Genomic DNA, 18,805 nt, shown 5'->3' on the forward strand with positions numbered 1-18,805 from the left:
ATTTGGGGGGTTACGCACCCTTTCTAAGCAGACTCTGCAAAGAGTGGGTCAGCTGGGGGGAGCTTCTATTATCAAAATGTTCACTCCCAGCTTCAAAAGACTGCAGTACATGTCAACTCCTGCTGTATAGACAACTGAGCGTGGAAGACTACATCACCTTCCAGAGTTAAGCAAAACTGTTTCAGCTCACCAAACTAAGGTATTAGGCAATTCATTGAACATGCTATAGTATCTAGTTCATCCGGGTCCAAAGGAAACAGGCAATACATTTTACAAGAATTGTCCACACAGCCTCAGACTTCAGGATGCCCTGGAGAACTAGCAATGCACCATTACAATAGCAGGTGTGCTTTTTAGGTCTCGCGAGCCAAAGGCACGAAGAGACATTTTGTATGTGGGATTTTCAAAGTGCTACCCACAGTCTTTTGGCTGGCCTAAACCTTGAGTGCACGATCACATGCACGTGCACAGCTGCTCCTCTGCTCATTGCATTCCCCCCTCCCTTCTCACCCAGCCCTTTGATGCTCTGCTCGATTACTTTCACTTTCGCCGCTTTGACCCTTGCATTCCCCCCTCCCTTCTCACCCAGCCCTTTGATGCTCTGCTCGCATCTCCCTCCTCCCTGGGCGTGAAGGGAGACAGAGCCATCCTGCTTGATTAATGGCTTTTTAGGTCACACACAGCTTGAATATGGTCCCTTTCTGGCGTTACTCAGCAGAATTGGATACAGTAAATGCTGAATCATTCTCTGTACCAACACGAGCAACATCGAGGTGGCGATTACAAGTCACACAGAGCAATATACACTTCTGAGAAATAGATTCACTCACCCTGAAGTATTATTTCTGTTAACTGAAAACGTGCCACATTGCATGAAAGCGTGCCACTCGTATAGTAACGAAAAGTTTCATTAAAGTAACTTTGGCATGACATTTTTTGTTTGGCAACTACATTTTCTGAGGGTTTATCGAGACGTTTTGGTTAAAATGACGACAAAACTCATCTACAATGTGTAATCATAACTGTGCTTTATTTTTATGGAGTAATTTGCATTTGAAAAAATTAGGGAATTGAAAATGATAGAATTTCAAGCAGTGCTTAATTATCCAAATGTTGGTTTCTGGTCGCGATGACGTTATAATCACTGAACCCGCGCTTTACTTTTAACATTAAAAGTAAAGCGCGGGTGCCGCGATTATACCAAAAGTAAACAAATAGATGTTTTTTGTATTACTTTACTTTTGGTATAATCGCGGCACCCGCGCTTTACTTTTAATGTTAAAAGTAAAGCGCGGGTGCCGCGGCTGCCTGGCGAGCGCTTGTGTTTGGCTGTGTCCACTGGAGCAGGCTCAAGGCTGCTTTTCATGAGGCATGTGGTTTTGGTGTGCCATGTTCCTGCGAGGCTTTCCAAAACATGCAGGTCAGCTGTTATTATTCTTCGGTATTAAAAGGATTTGAACATTTCTCCTGGGATTGTCTGCATTAATGGGTTCTGAGCTTTCTGCTGACATACTGTGGAACAGTTCATGCCTCTATTTTGTTTACACGCTGTGCATTGTGGTTCTCCATTGCGAACTTCGCCCTCCTTTGTTTGCCTGTCAGCAGGCTGTAATGTCCAATTAAGAGCAGATAACTTATTTTACCTGGTCTAGTTTCACGATTCTACCCCAGGCCAGAGTCTCTTCATTAAAGTATGGATCGACAGAGTTCAGAGACAGGAAAAAGAGTCTCAAATGCACAGCGTGACGGCCGGGGAGAAGGGATTGTGATATTTTTCATAATTGTCTGATTAAATTAGAAAGAAATATATAATTTGAAAACTGCCCTGAACACTCCCTTCACTCGCACTGTTCAAACAATAAAAATGCATCGGACAACTACGGCCTAGCAGCAAACACATCCGATTTTTAAAGAGGGTGGTTTGATGTGATAGGACGGACCAAGACGTTCGTCTCTGACCCATGCTCCCCTGATTCCCGTTTCATGTCTCGCTGACCACCATTAATCAACATCAAATGCCACGGCTGAGTGTCTGCGCATCTCCAATGTCTCGCTGCTTCAAAACCAGCGATATCAACTCCGTCCCTGGCAGCCATTTGTTCCCCATTGATTCCTTAATTAGGTGCACGAGCTCGGTCACCCATTAAAGCGGTGCCGCATCCCAGATATATATATATATATATTTATATATAGAACGTCAACCCCCATGACCCCACCAAAATCCAATCTGCCGCCATTATTTGTGAATTCAATTGTGTGAAAGTTCCGTTCTAGGAATATTCAGGAAATGGGGTCCCATATTGGAAAGTAGATGTCTATACACATAAGCGGGTTAGTCTGAAAACAGCGGTCGACATGAGCATATTTTGGGACAAAGTAGATTTCCAATCTTTTTCGGAAATGCTTTTTTTTCATACTTTAGTACAAATTTCATAGCTATAAATAGAAATCTTATTATTATTCAGCAACTGGTGAGTAAATTAAAAAAACACCGTATGAGTACACCAGAAATGAAAGAAGTGTAAAAAATACGCATTATGTTTCTATACATCAGAAAAAAAATGCAGCAGCAAGAGTACTTAGGGGAGACTTATCTTGCAGAACAGCTCAGATTTACCTTATTGAATGCAGCAGCAGGAGGTGATGGAACTTTGAATGGAGGTTAAAAGCCCCTTGAAGTGAGGCTCTGTGTTTTCTGTTGAATCCCCACCGACATCTCACACTGCTGCTCATGCCATCAAACACAATATTGTGTTATGAACTTTGTTCAAAGCAGGGAAGTCCCTAGGAAATTATGGCTGCATGGATGATGTATGACTTTGCATACCAATGAACTGAAGCCCTGGCTGTGGCGTGTGGATAGTGCATAAATATGTATGTAAATAAGTAGGTTGTATCAACGCCTTTGAGTGGTGGTTTTTTTGACACGCATTCACGAAAGAGATTAAATTCTGTTCTTTTCCACACCAGTAAGATTCCTTGTTAAACATCACTGCCCACAATTGAGCAACATAGATAGGCCAATCTAATTAAGCCTCCAAATGTAACGAGTGCCCGTGAGTCTCCCATCTCTCACAGATATTCACTGGCTTTGGGCTCAATGTGGGTCCGTGAAGGATTATCACCCCCCCCCCCCCAACACATCTCCCACCCCTAAATCCTTGAAGGATATTGGGCTCTCCTTGGCCGCAGGGCCTGCATTATGCCTCTTATCATATAATTGAGAACGTGTCAACAAAAGATCTAGGTTTTTAAATGATGGCTTGAGGCAGACACAGCTATTCTCTGCCAAGTAGGTTAGAAACACAACACACTCCAGAACATGATGATGTTGAGCAATAAAGTGAAGAAAACAGTCCTGGTTCAACAAAAGCACCTAAGAAGATTGCAAGAGCACAACAGTTACAAAATGGAGTGACACAGCGGTGCCGATTTGAGCAAGATGTATTTGCATAACATGTACATTAGGACTCTGGCAGAAGGCAGGTTTGCATAGTACAATAAAATTATTAACTCCAGTAAATCAGTTCTTATAAATGCATATCACTCAACCATTGGTTAAACAGCTAAAAAATCCTTCAAGCAGCACGTAAAATAAAACCGGTTCTACCTTTTTCAAACGAAGTTAGTGTAAAATTAAAAAAGCACGTTAAACCAAACCATGGCACCACAGACATTTGTTTTTTAAAACGGTGCGTTTAAAATGCAATTATTCGCCTGGGTAACATCTACAGTCCTACCTTCTGGTTATGTGCATCGCGGACAGCTGAATGAGCTTCCCCCTTTTAACAATACAGAAACAAGCATTTGCAATGCAGCAGGTCTCGCATTTGCGAGAGTTTGAGCTATTGGCATTATAAATGACAATGCCTTTTATTTATGTTGTTTTTCAAAATGGCTAAAAAATGCATTGTCATTTACAATGCCAATAGCTTAAACTCTCGCAAATGCGAGACCTATTGCATTGCAAATGCTTGTTTCAGATGCTGACAACACGTATGACAAGCAAATGATGTAAGCGGAGGGCATGCACCTATCAGGCTCTATAAGACTAGAATTTATGCAAGCATATTTTTCAATCTACTAAAAAATACATATCCTTTGGTAGAAGTACCTTTCCGAAGTAACACGGTTTTATCTGCAAAAAGTAATGGACGATGTGTTTCGAGTATATGGCAAAATCAGCACCTTCTCAGTTTCTAGTGCATCTTTCATAACTCAATTAACATTAATATTCCCTAGTGGATTCCTAATACTAGAAATTCTAATATTTTCTATTAATATAAAATTATATTTTGGTCTAAAACTTTAAGCTGAATAGACAGAAGAAAGTAAAAACCGTCCAGGAGTCAAGTTTTGCTACAATATGAATTTCCCAGAAAAATTTTACTGTAATTAGAAGAACAGACAATGTGAGTTGTGTAAAGGAAAATAAAATCGGTACCTGTCTGGCGGCTGTAAGAGTACCGTCCACATCAAAGAGACACAAGACGCTACGATCAGCTGCCATTCCGGGGACTACAGAGATCAGCTGCTGCAGAGAATTCTTTACAACTGGAAACTGATGAATGGCATAACTAAACTGGTATTGAAAAGTCAGCTGAACAGACACACCTCCCCGGCGGTATGGTGGGAGTTATAGTTCTATAACCCACTATGAATATAATACAAAATGGCAATAGTATGGGAGCGAACTACAAATCCCGAATGCTAAAGAAAAACTTCCCCGCTGGTATCAAAAGCGTGTCAGTAGAAGGGAAAGACCTGTCCCGGAAGTTTAAACATAAAAGTAGGACTTACGTTGCAGGAGCGGAAGCTGAGTTTGGTTATAGACAGGTGAAAAAGATTCATTTCTTCTGTAACATTTATTTTTGCAGATTTTATATAGCGCGCACTCGACCCGAAGGTATTGCAGCGCTTTACACGAGCACCAGTTACGTAACAGAAGATCATCTTCATTTTTTGGTAGGCACAGGGGGATTAATTGGTTTGCCCAGACTCACAGAATGCTGAGTCTACCGAGGATCGGACTCTATTCCCCCCGCTCCAAAGTCGGCAGCTCTAGCCGTAAGGCAAAGAGCTGTAGTTTTCGCTTACTTTCAAATGTAGATCCCAAGTCAGAATCAATATCTGTAGTGTCCTGTGACATTGTTTCAACACAGCGGTATCAACAGACGCATAACACATCAGCTTGAACTAGGATATGAATGTTCCTGCAAACTTCGCAGCTCCATATCACCTATACTAGTATCTCATCTCTTTGATGAACTAGCTGTATATCCTACCATTTCAAGATGGCAACCTAGCCATTTGGAGTTACATAGCGATTACCTTAGCAACATTTCAAACTAAGTCAAACATTGTCCATAATGTGAGTTTTACTATAAAAATAACTGCATATGATGATGTTTTTGGTATCAACTTTTATTGAACCAGCAAGGTATACATAGGAAACTCTGTTATGTTCTGTTACTGATTATTGCACTGTGCACAGAGAAACTGATCCCATTTGCAAATGGCGCCCACAGAGACTATTGTTAGTATTGTACCCTTTTCGAAGAGTTGGGTCATCTGGCACGGACTTTACATGGAGGAAGTGGAGCGGGAGAAGGCGTCACAAGAGCAGATAGGTACACACGCCACAGAAGGAGAGACATTATTTAAAGAACAGGTAAAACCGTAAAACTAAATGAAGGAGCCAACAATTACACATTGGCTATTGACCTCTACAGACAAACGTGTACGCATCTCTGCGTGTTTTAGAGTTGCTTTACAATAACAAATGAATGTATTTGCAGGAGTTCGCAAAGATGACTCTTGAGAATGCATTATGTGAGCCTTTGCAAATCATTACAGGTTTATGTGCCTACGTTGTCTTTCTGCAAACACCGAGACCGTTTACAAATTAGCTAACCCCCTGTACGAAGAACATGGATAACTGGAAGTATATAAGGGCTATAATGCAATATCTGCAACACTGAGCGTGAGTCATAGTAGGTGTTTGAACAAGCAAACGCAGCGCTCTCAGTTTATTAGGTCTTGCCTAGCTATTGCGATAGCAATTGCTATGCGAGACTCTAGTAAAGGGGCTCCCAAAAGTGCTCCCAAAAGCGGATTGCATGTGGCGAGCACAATCACGTGCATCGTGCCGCCATGCAATCCGTTTGGCATCGTACTTCAAAGGGTCCGCTCCCCCGCCTGGAATGCGCTCCCCCGCCGCGCGCGCGCCACGCTCCGCCGGGCTTGTCTTGTTTCCACTGCAGTGTGCTCAGTCCTTACGCTCTTCACTAAAGCCTGTTTTATGCTGCAGTGTGCTCTGTGCTTAATGTCACCACGCTGTACAATCTTCTTGAAGTACCTTACTCCAGTGGAGGTTGTGTCTGTTGACAGTGTGTCGTTCTCTTTTTTCCACTACAGTGTGCTCAGACCTAATGCTCTTCACTGCAGTGTGTTTTGTGCTGCAGCGTCCTCTTTGCCTAATGTCCTTCACTGTGCGAGGCGCTTGATGTACCTCAGTCCAATGGACGTTGTGTCCGATGTGTTTCAGGGCAGTGTCATCCTCTTTGTCTCCACTGGGGTGTGTTCTGTGCATGTTGTGGATCACTGGAGTATGCTTAGTGCTGGATGCACAACACTGCAGATGTACTTCACTGCGCCGTGCTTCACTATGAAGTGTTTGCGTATAGATTTACACAACTGCAGTGCCTCATGGTCACAAATGGCATGTGGTCAGTATGTGATGGATTTCACTGCAGTGCATTCAGTAACCTCGAGTGTGTTTGGTGCTTGATTGGGTACATAGTGTATTTCAGTGGGTTGTGTTCACTCCTCTTTGTACTGCAGTGTGTCAGTTGCCACAGCGTGTCCAGGACAGTGTGCAGTTCACTGGAGTGAGTCATATTGCCTGGGATTCTTCTTTGCACCTCGTTTTCTGAATACAGCAGGCACTGAACACCAGTTCTGGCTGGAGTGTGTTTAGTACCTGGTATGTTTGGCTGAATTGTGTTGAGTATCTGGTGTGCATCTATTAACTGTGTTCTTTGGATCATGCTGGCTTCTCTGGATTGCATTGAGTTCCTCGTGCACTTGTGTGAATTGCGTTCAGTTCCCCTTGCACTTCTCAGGCCCTGATGTTTATCTTCTGGTTGTGATGACCGCCGATTGACGTGGTTGGTTGTTCTCAGGGCCTATGTACTTGTCCGCGGTGTTTTGACTGTGTGTCTTCTTCTTTTTGTTCGGTGCCCGGCGTCTCTCTGGATGGAGTCCTGCCTGCCGGGCCTTGCACATCTCGTATTGGCATCGACAAAGATAGGTTTGCCTGCAGCATGTACTATTTTGTTTTATAAAATTAAACCTCCAACAACTATGTGCTCCTTAATCCTCAGGGAATATAAACGGAAGTACATTTTTGACATTTCGCTTAAGTTATCCCTGTGGTCACAAATGTTCTGGGGTCACAAATCTGACCCCATTTCTATGCCTTTCTCAATTATGAGAACTTGTTTGCAGAGTCAACCCTCAGACCAGCAAGCAATCACCGGCCGTTTACCTGGCATGAGATTGATGTAGCTCTACCTACATATTTGTGCTGTTTCGTAGGCTACTGCTGAGACCTGACAACTTGATTGGTTGGGATCCCCCCATGCGGTGTATGAGCTGTAAATACATTGGTGTTCTCACTTCTTCATCTTGGATAACACTGGCAAGGTTCAGAAGTTGCCCAAAACATGTTTTCTTAATCAACAGCTGAAATCTTACCATAACTGGTAACATATCGACACTATGACAGAAATAACAGCCATTCCAGTCTTTATTGGGTGATGTCACTTTTTATTTTCAGCATAGGATATCTGACAAAAATAGCAAACCATTTTGATAAAATAATCATTTGAGCAATAAACAAGCTTTTTCAAAATATTGCTTTACCCAGAGGCTACTGTAGATCTTAGAAAGCGTGGGCATAATGCTTGCCCCAAATGAAACTGACTAAGTCCGATTTCTTCCAGAAATATTTTAGAAGGAGTCTTCTTGGCACACGAAAAAATTGAATGAAAATTAAAAATTTGCAAACATTCGTGACAATAATTTTCAATTCTATTAAAAACAAGGAGGCGAGGATTATGCTTTCTCATTTCTTTACTAGAAATGCTCAGCAGCCAATAAGAACACAGTATGTGTAACAAAAAACTACAATACCCATAAACACTAGGGTATGACGTATATAACCATAGAGTACACAGTATAAAAGGTAATATGGCAAGTACTACATCCTCTTTCTTTGGTGAGGAGAACAGTTCAAATAGAAGGAAACAGATTAAGAGTCACGATGACCAACAGGAGGGACCACCATCAGTAGCCGCAGGAGTCCATAAGGAAAAAACACACAGCACTGGAAGGCGACAGGACCCTGGTAGCCGAAAGCCATCGGATGCAGAAGAAACCAGAAAAAGCAGTAACATCGTCACTTTGGGTCAGAACCTGAAAAGAGACAGACTGCCGTAAAATACATCCAATATATAATAAAATATAACAAGGGGGGGAAAAAACATCAGAGAGCAATACATCATCAGAAGATATATAGTACATATGCAAACATCAGTATAAATGCAAATAAATACATCAGAAGAAACAAAATGGGTGGGATAATCCTCGCCTCCTTGTCCTTAATAGAATTGAAAATTCTTGTCACGAATGTTTGCAAATTTTTAATTCTATGTCAGGACTGGAGGCTCCGATTATGCTTGTTCAAAGCTTATCCACCACTACTGAGGCAACATGATCAATAGGTTTATAATAAAAAGATTTAAACATGGAATCAGAAGACCAATCTGCGGCCTTCATAATGTCAGACAAAGTAACACCCATTGAAAAAGCTTTAGAAGCCATATCGCCTCGTGCCGAATGAGCACCAAAAATGGACACATCAATGCCGGCTTCAGACATAAGCCAGCGAACCCAACGAGCTAAAGTAGCCGGGGTAACAGGACGAAAGGGTTTCTGCAAAGCAATCAACAGTTGACCCTGTAAATCAGAACGTAAAGAAGCAGTACATACCTCATAATCCTTGACGCATTGGACCACACAAAGGTTGGGATGAAGAGGAAAAGAAGGATAGGAAATCAATGAAGTATTCGTTTTGGTACGACGAGAGAGGCGAAAAGTGACACCCTCAGGAGTAAAACAACGACCAGCCAAGTCTAATGCCCGAACATCAGACACCCGTCTGCAAGAGACAAGGCATAACAACATGGTCAGTTTGGCTGACAACTGTTTGCGGGAAAGCAAGGAGTTGGAAGGCCAGGCGTCCAAAAACTTCAAGACAATGGAGACATCCCATAAAGACGTGTATTTAGGACAAGGGGGAGTCGCCAGGCAAATACCCTTGAGCAATTTAGTAATCAAAGGATGTTCACCAACAGGTTTACCCTCAAGAGGACTATGGCCTGCCGAAATGGCAGAACGGAATTGTTAACCGTCCGATAAGCTAAGCCTGAAGAGGCAAGAGAAGCTAAGAAATTAATAATTAGAGAGACATCCGCTGTAGCGGGATCAGCCTCCCGTTGAACACACCAATCACACCATCGTTTCCAAGAACCTGCGTAGCGTTTGTGAGTGTTGGGTGCCCAAGATTCACTGATAAATTTGCAAGCGTCGCGTGAAAGGCCTGGGACTGACCAACGGTCCCCGAAAGTCGCCAAGCCAGAAGACGGAGAGAGCCTGACTGGATCAGGGGATGCGGATTCCCGAGAGGGTCCAGCAAAAGATTCCACTTCTGGGGAAGAAGGATCGGCACCGCACAACACATTTCCAGAAGAACTGGGAACCAAGCCTGAGCCCTCCACAGAGGAGCAATCAGAATCAGCTCTGACTGATAACGCTTTGTGCGAGCCAGGACTCTCGGAATCATCATGAACGGAGGAAAGGCATAGCACAGAAGGGCAGGCCAGGACTGGAGAAATGCGTCCGTGGCCAGGGCTTCCGGATCCGGTCTCCAACTGAAGAACCGGGGAAGCTGCGTGTTGAGGCGAGAGGCAAAGAGGTCGATGTGACTCTGTCCCCAAAACCGACGGAGGGAACGAAAGATGCGAGGATGAAGCCTCCAGTCGCTGAAATCCCGAAGGTAACGCAAATGCCAATCCGCAATCAGATTGTTGCGGCCTGGAAGATACTCTGCAATAACAGTGATCTTCTTCTGTAGACAAAAGTGCCAAAAATCTTTGGCGATCTCCGCTAAGAGCTTGGACCTCGTGCCGCCCAACTTGTTGACATACCGAACCGCGGACACATTGTCCATGCAACAATTGGCTCGAAGAGGTGTGAAGCAACGAATCGCAAAGGACCCCGCCAGGAGTTCCAGACAATTGATGTGAAGAGACAACTCCTGAGGGGACCAACGACCCCCCGTTGAAATGGGACCACACCGGGCTCCCCAGCCCCACCGGCTGGCATCGGACTCGATCACCATCTCCGGGGAAGAACCGAACAGGGCTCGTCCATTCCAGGCCTCCATGTGGTCCAACCACCACTGCATCTCGCACCTCGCCTCTTCTGAAAGAGGAATCTGATCGGAATAGCGTAGACCCTGCTGGAGATGACGGATCTTCAACCGCTGTAATGCCCTGTAATGCAGAGGACCTGGGAAAATCGCCTGAATTGAAGACGCCAAAAGACCGACTACACGAGCTATAGATCTCAATGACACAATCCGTTTGGAGATAATCGATACCAACTCCCGTTTGATATAACGAATCTTCTAAGTGGGTAACAGAAGTTGACAGGTCAGAGAATTGACCTGGAAACCTAGAAACTCCATCACCTGAGAAGGGGTGAGGACAGATTTCTGCGGGTTCACAAGAAACCCTAAGGATTGGAGAAGATCGATCGTCCAATCGAGATGCAAGATTAATTTGTGAAGACAATCTGCCATGATCAGAATGTCGTCCAGATAGACAATCATGCGGAGACCCCGAGCGCGTAAGTGTTCCACCACTGGCTTCAGAAGTTTCGTGAAGCACCAGGGTGCCGACGAGAGGCAGAACGGAAGGACTTGGTATTCGAACCAGTTCCCTTGCCACTGGAACTGGAGAAACCGCCGATGAGGCTTGAAGATTGGGACTGACAAATAGGCGTCCTTGAGATCTAGACGAACCATCCAATCTCCCGCTCGGAGAAGATCTCGCAAAAGATGGATCCCCTCCATCTTGAAATGTCGATAAACCACTCCGCCGTTGAACTCTTTTAGATTGAGGACCAGGCGGGATCCACCCCCTCGTTTCGGAACCAGAAACACCGAACTCACAAACCCTCTTGGATGGCGGGTAGTTTGAAGAATAGCCCCTTTCGCAAGAATGGAGTCGACTTCCGATGAAATGATCTCCTGATCTTGAAGAGAAAAGACCAACGGGGTGGGAAGGAGAGGTTGAGGTGTGGGCTGATAAAATTCTATTTTGTAGCCCTGAACAGTTTCGAGAACCCAAGCATCGCTGGAGATTAGCTGCCAATTGTGGAGAAAAAAATGGAGCCTTCCCCCCAAAAACACATCGGAAAAAGGAATCAGCCTCACCTGAAGTATTGGAGTCGTGAGGACCTCCTTGCTGTCCTCCGAAGCGACCTTTCCGGAACTGTGCCCTTCCCTTACGGGAGGGATAGAAGTTTGAACGGGTGGTAAAGCCGGAATCCTGTCCACCTCCACTGTGGGACTGAAATCCTCGTTGAGAATTTTGTTGGGATCCTCGGCCGAACGAACGTCCCCTAAGACGCCCGGCCTTTGCAAAAACCGGCCGAAACGCCCGCCGCAGCGAGGCTTGGGCCTTGTCAAGGCCACTGAAAGTGGCCACAAAACTGGAAAGTTCTTTGAGGAATGGTTGACCAAATAAGAGCCCCTGAGCCAAGGGACCGGCCTCTGAAGAGGAGAGCTCCGCCAGCCTGGGATCCAGGCGGAGAAGGATGGAGCGGCGTCGTTCGCATGAAAGAGCACAATTGGCATTGCCCAATTGACATATGGCCCTTTGGGCCCATTGAATGAGTTCATCCGGGTTCACAAGAGCCGATGATTCTTTAGCTAGAACACCCAAATCCAACATTTTTGTGAGTGGGCCCAATAAATCTAATAATTTATCCTGGCAGGAGCGCCAAGATCTGTCCAAACCTTTTTTGGGGTCTCTTTCGTACTTCTTAAGGTAGGTGACCATGGTAGGGTCGATCTCCGGTGTCTCGGCTAAATGGTCCGCCAGATCAGGACGGGGACACTCAGATCTCATGCGGGCTCGGACATCCTGAGCAAAAGGTTGGCGAATGTGAGATTGCACATAATCAGCCACCGCTGGTGAAGGTAACCAAGAAGAGGAGTGGGGATGCATAATTTCCGAAGGTTCAAACGTTAGAATGGGAGGATTGGAAGGAGCATCAACAAAATGCTCCTTGCGAGCCCTTTTCCGAGGAGGTGGGTCAAACTCAGAAGAGGAGGAATGCGCATCATCAGCATCAGGATCATGGAATGAAGAAAAAGAGGTCCCAGCCGACCCTTTAGGGGAGGCCGTGTCCGAAGACAGTGTTTTAGCCAACCGCTGAAAATCAGACCTATGGGGATTGACAGGAGACTTTGACGCACGTGCAGGCAGTAACCAACCCTGCTGCTGCGCGTAAAGAGACAAATGTCGCTTCAAAGGATTTATAGCGCGCACAAGCGCCTTATTCACGGAGTGTTGCACCCCTTGATCTAGCGCTTCCACCAAATCATGCTCCAAAGAGCCAGAAGGATCCTCCTCATAATAATAGCCATCCTCCTCATAATATTCTTCCATCGTGACAGAGTGTAACAGAAATCAATGCCCACAAGAAAAAAGCAAATCAATAGTGGCCAAAGGCACAATGCAGGGGGAGTGAAAAAACCCCACAGCAAGCCAAAGTGTAGATAAATCTGAACACTTAATTAAATAAATTCAAATGTGGAGGGAGGGCTTGCTGTCAGCAAAAAAACTAGCACTCTAGGCAATGCCTATGCTTATTAATACAGCCCAAACGTTTTCAATAGCAAATGGGCGTAATAGGGGCAAATATGCAGGCTGTGGGCTCTCGGTGCGAAGCGACCGCTCTGACAGGCGAGAAACACCTGATTCAATAAACAAATATGGCCGCCGCGCATGCGCGGTAACAGCCGCCCGGTATTTTGAAAGACAGAGCACTCGCAGTGCTAGCGCGAGCCTCCAAGCCCCTGACTCCCTCTCCACCAACAAAACGCGGGCGCAAAGCGCCCGACAACGGGAGGTGAACCACACGCTCCCCGCACGTGAAAAGACAAGCGCGGCGAGCGAAACGGAAATATCAAGCGTGCTGAAAATTCGTAACCATGACAATATAAACAAACAAGTTTGAACGTTACGAAGCAATGAAACCCTGAAAGCAAAATGCTACAGTAATCAGCATGCATGCAAATTCACAGCGTAATGCATAAGAAAAGAAATAAGCACTTAACTGGCTGCGGAGCAGCAAAGAAAGAGGTTTTTGTACTTGCCATATTACCTTTTATACTGTGGACTCTATGGTTATATACGTCATACCCTAGTGTTTATGGGTATTGTAGTTTTTTGTTACATATACTGTGTTCTTATTGGCTGCTGAGCATTTCTAGTAAAGAAATGAGAAAGCATAATCAGAGCCTCCTGTCCTGACATAGAATTCATGTAAACCAATGCATTTTCACATACATTTTTTTAAAGCAATTGACCTGTCAATCAAGTGAAGCCTCATACTCTTGAGGAGTTGACCGTTTTTCAAAATGTGTAATTGTATTTCCTGTGTGTCAGAAATTACATCCACTATGCCATGGCCAGCATTTTGTCACAGATGCCCTCCAAATACCCTCTTATGCCAAGAATTACATACAATATGCAAGTGCCAGAATTTTCCCCTTTATGGCATCCGTGTACTGTGGATGGCCCATATGCTAAAAATTCCCTCTAGTATTTTAAACCAGCATTTTATCATTTTTTAAATGTTGCAACGAGACCCATTCACCAAAGTACACCCACCAGCCTTGCGAAGATTCGGTGTGCTACGTTACTCCTCGGGGTAATGTTTAGAGATGGGGTGTTTCTCTCTGAAGTCTTGTTTTAATAGATAAAGAATTGTGCTCATTTTATCGACCTCGGAAAGATAAACATCCTAGTGCTGCTAGCTTGTGCAGGGCCTCGAGGCTTCAGTGAACAGGGAGCGTACAAGCAGCAGGGGTGTCATTTGTATGCAGCACACAGACCCCTGGAGAGCAGGCCCGACGCCTCGAGGCGCCAATAAAAGGAGCGCTCACGCGGTGTTTACTCGGAGAGAACGGGGCCGACGCATTGTTTAAAGGAAGAAAGCACACTCCCAGCACAAGGCCATTTGTGTACTACACTGTGCAGAGAAAAGGCTGTGTCAGCACATGATGCACGGTATGTATGGGCAAACCCTCGTGTGCACCAGTGAGGAACGTGCAGGACCCGCGTGTGGACACCAGCAGCTGATCCCCAACAGGTACTGGTGCGTGTGTGCACATGTCTGTGTGTGCCTGTCTGCGTGCCTTTGTCAGTGTGTATGCATGTGTGTGTCAGTGTGTATCCATGTGTGTGCGCTCGAGTGTGTGTGTCTTTCTACTTATTACAGCGCGGACCAGGACTAAAACGCAAGCATAAGTGCGCACTCGTGAAGTTATTGCGACTGAAAACTGTCTTGCTTTTAAGAAACTACTGCAGATCCCGCGTGGGCGACTCTGAATACGTGTGTTTGTCTACACCAGTGGTCGAAGTGGGGAAAAAAAAGTAGGGGAACTGTGGGCGGAGACTCAGGGGGCGGGAATAACCCAAGGATTGGATTAGTGGGCGGAGTCGGAGGTGTGGCTAGAAATAGCAAAACATACCAATTTTTGAACATTTGGGATTTCACTGACCAGTTACAGCTTATAACGTTATTTAATTCAAAGAATCAATAAACATGTTTATTTGAGCTTTAATATATAAGTTGTTTATATTTAATTCATTTACAATGTGGGACATGTTTCCAATCACAGAATATTCCAAATACGCTTATAAGTGGAATCATAAGCCATTTGTCTCCGAGCCATGCAGTTTCTTTCATCTGCACTTCTCCCTTTTTCTAACCATTTCTGAACATAAAATTCAGGTTTAAATTCAATGACAGGTGGCCCCACGATATTTATGAACATTGTAGAAGACAGACGATTGATTGATATTCTGTTCCGCAGTGGTGTGAGCACATCATTCATTACACTAAAGCCCCGTTCACATTCAGCAGTTGAGGTACAAAAGGTGTTTATAATGTGCATTAATGGTTTCAGGCTTTCAGGGATGCAATTTTTATTTTGTTTGTACTCTCTGAAACCAAGGATGTACTGCCTGGTATCAAATACATGCAACCTGCTACAAAGGTTTTGTAATTCTCCCTCACCGTATAAGATGTCTACTGGATCTGGCCAATAAACTGGTTGTAGGAGTTTCATTCTATGTACTAACTCTTTGTATTCTATTTCATCATTGTTTGTGGTTGTGCATCTAGAAACATTTGATGCATTAGACATTGTCATCTTTTTTCGCAGGTTATTTGCTAAGCTCCTAAAGAACTGTGCCCTATTGATGCTAACACAGCCTTTGTTCTGTTGCAGTCCTACACCAGCAAACTGCATCCGTTCAGCAGCATCTAATGCAGTTGTAGCAAACATAGGGCCCGGTGAATCAGCCATTAATTCAAACACTAAAATCTGCATCTGTATTGAACGATCAGCCTCATATATGGTCATATCACGCCGCTGCAGCCTTCTGGATAGGTCACCCAATTCTGTGAGAGCATCATATAAAATGCCCATATTCACAACAAACACCAGGGAGGTTAATAAACGGTTTAAACCAGCATATTTCCTCTGCTCAATGTCACTCCTCGTTGAGTCTTCGGAAGATTCCATGAAATGTTTACTAAGTGCTTTGTAGTTATTCCAAACAGCTCTCACAGATCTTTCACTTGAGGACACCCAACGTACATCTAGCACCTTTCCAATTGCCAGAAGTCTTACCTCTACCTCCAGAGCACAATCCCCAAGCTCTCTCTGATTTTTCGGAGAGGCATGGTAGGTGGTATATAGTTTATCCAAAAAAACTTTGAGCTGATTAATGCCTGCGACTTCTTTACAAACATCACCCACAGCAAGCTCCAGCTTGTGGTTAGCACAGTGCCATACACTCAACTGTGGATATTTCAGTTTCAGAAGATTTGCCACACCGGATTTCCTACCTATCATATTGAAAGCACCAGCTGAACCAAATGACTTTTTAAATACTCATCAGTAAAACCGTGTCTCTCTAAGCATGCAAGTAAGGTATCTAAGATTAGATCTGCTGCTGTGCCTGGCAACTCAACAAGGTCCAAGAAAAAGGTCAGTGGCTCATTGTGTTTTTCAATACATGCTCTTACACAGATAATTAGTGTGGTCAATTTACTATTTGTGAGCTTAGGGACATATTTATGGGAATGGTGGCGCAGGGCAGCACAGCAAGTTACTTTGCTGCGCTGCCCTGCGTCACAGGGAAAGGGCGGGAATGTGCTGTATTTATCCTATATGGTGCTTTCCGGTCTTTTCCCCCTGCACTGGCACCATTTCGACAGCCTAGCTTCAACGCAGGCACACTGGCCCCATGGTGCAAGGGTGACTCCTTTGCATGCAGGATTGTTTTTGTGCAGGAAGGGGCACCTTCCTGTACAAAAACAATCTTGAGAGGCTTTTTCATCTTTCTATGTGGGCTGCAGAATAAAGCACAGTTTGAAAGAGGAAAAAACAAGGAGAAATAAAGATATTTCTCCTAGTTATGCCTCCTCTGGGGCAGCGCAAGATTTTGCTGCATTCCCAAGATTACAAGTCCTTGTAAATCTATGAATGCGTCAAAAACCATGGGAGTTGTGTGGGAGACTTTTATTATTGCAGGAAAACTACTGCGTGACAAAGCCACTGCTGCTCTAGGGTGTGCTGCTTTGTAGACCTGCCCACAAGACTGGTGGTGAACTTCGGTATGAATTGTGGTGGACAGGGCTTCAAGTTTACCCAACTGGCCACCGGTAGGGTTCACCTGCTGGTGCTAAGAGACCAGGGCTTCTAAGGTCTAGTGGGGCCTTCTAAAGTCTATCATGGGTGCTCCCTCAGGAGTGGTCTGATGGACAAGGCATGAAGGCTGAACCAGGTTCCCCAGTTCCAAATTTGGTAGCTCTGGTCATAATGCCACATCCTATCCCCACCGAACACCCTTCTGCCCCACTGAGTGAAACTCGCACTGTCTTCAGCTACAACCCAATTCTTCCCCATTATAAGCACATGTATGTGACTCATTTCAAATTATGCAGTGCCTGAAAAAAAGTAACAACATTCTGGGAAAAGCAAATACTCATAGGGAATGCAGGATTATGTAAAGCATGCAAAATATAAGCAGGAACGACATGTTACCTTAGCGCTTTTACTCTCGTTCAGAAATCAATGAGTATTTTTTGTCTCAAACATTGAGGACATGAATATAGGGCTCCTCCTGTACACATCTGTTAAGCAGGGCTCAGAGACAAAGGAACTCTTCAAGAAAATCTGATCTGACTCACGGAAACCCACAAGGGCTCCTTTTTATCCACAAATTGTGCACTCTTGATTGTCAGCACCAGGATGCCTGTTAGTTGAGAGTGCGCTTTACAAGTGAGATAAATAAATAAATAAATCTTATTCATGTCAGCCAGCTAGCTGCTCAAACATAGTATAGCACATATGTATTAAAGTATCCTGCTAAGAAGAATGAGTGCGAGTAAGTAAATGTGGGTGTGAATGATTGAGTGCCTGAATGTAACTGAGCATGAGTGAAAGAGTGTATGTCGATGAAAGTGAGAGAAAGTGAGTGAGAAGGAGTCACGTAGAGTAAGTGAAACTGTAAGTTAGAATGAGGTAATCAGAGTAGGAAAAAGTGGTGAGACTGAGTGAGAATGTGATACCGAATGTTGAAGAGTGAGTGCAAGTGAGCAATTTTGAGTAAAAGGGAAAGTGAATGAGAATGAATAATGGGGGTAGTGAGCCTGAGTGAGATAACATGTGAGCAAGCAGGACAAAACACAGGCCTTAGCAAAGTGGAGGTAAATATTTACTTATGGGAGGAACATAGTGTGCATCTTGAAAAAAAATGTGGTCAACTCCTGGGGATGTTGTCTTGGCACAGTAATGGCTTTTGAGAGAATTTGTGTAAAAATGGGGCGTTGAAAATAAAATGCAGTATTTGACCCTATAGTTTTTTTTTTAATTATCTTGGGAGTAGCAACACCCAGACTGCAAATCCCCCTAAAAAAAAAAAAAGGCATCCTTACTCGTTTTGTACGCTCTAGTTCAGCTCTAGCATTACGCTACACTACTCTCAAGCATCACCAGCCATGGTGAGAAAGGGTATTGTGCACAACTGACACAGTTAAATAGTTTATACATTTTACTGTTCCATTGGCATAAGACTCAGGAAAAGAAAACCTGTCACAGTTCTTTATTGATCCTTCACTTTAAAGTAGATCCGAGAAACTACTAATCTCTCCTTACCGGACTACTGATAATATATCTTTTGAGCTCTCGCTACCGGTTTTCTGACTATAGCTGATTTTGGGACAGTGAGCCCAGGACCCATGTCTGCGCATACCCGGCACACTTAGGGTGCAACATTTGCGAAGGGCTGTCCACTTCGCAGCAACACAAGTCACATTTTTTGTAACTTTTGATCCGTTTGAGCTACAAACAATTTGTAAGTTAAAATTG

At 44.3% G+C, this 18,805-nt stretch overlaps 2 protein-coding genes across 2 annotated transcripts in view; one reads left to right on the plus strand and one right to left on the minus strand.

Annotated features, from left to right (window-relative positions):
- The window catches only part of PMM2 (phosphomannomutase 2), a 155,900-nt gene extending 150,858 nt beyond the window's left edge, over positions 1 to 5,042 (minus strand). Inside the window, exon 1 of the mRNA XM_085628332.1 lies at positions 4,445 to 5,042. Within this exon, the coding sequence (XP_085484458.1) occupies positions 4,445 to 4,510 (66 nt within the window). The 5' untranslated portion in view covers positions 4,511 to 5,042. The remainder of the gene's footprint in view (positions 1 to 4,444) is intronic.
- TMEM186 (transmembrane protein 186) overlaps positions 4,771 to 18,805 on the plus strand; it is a 65,022-nt gene continuing 50,987 nt past the window's right edge. The window contains exon 1 of the mRNA XM_085628333.1: positions 4,771 to 4,836. The gene's annotated coding sequence lies outside the window, so the exon portion shown is untranslated. The remainder of the gene's footprint in view (positions 4,837 to 18,805) is intronic.

Source organism: Triturus cristatus, chromosome 10, assembly GCF_964204655.1.
Source record: "Triturus cristatus chromosome 10, aTriCri1.1, whole genome shotgun sequence".
Taxonomy (NCBI): domain Eukaryota; kingdom Metazoa; phylum Chordata; class Amphibia; order Caudata; family Salamandridae; genus Triturus; species Triturus cristatus.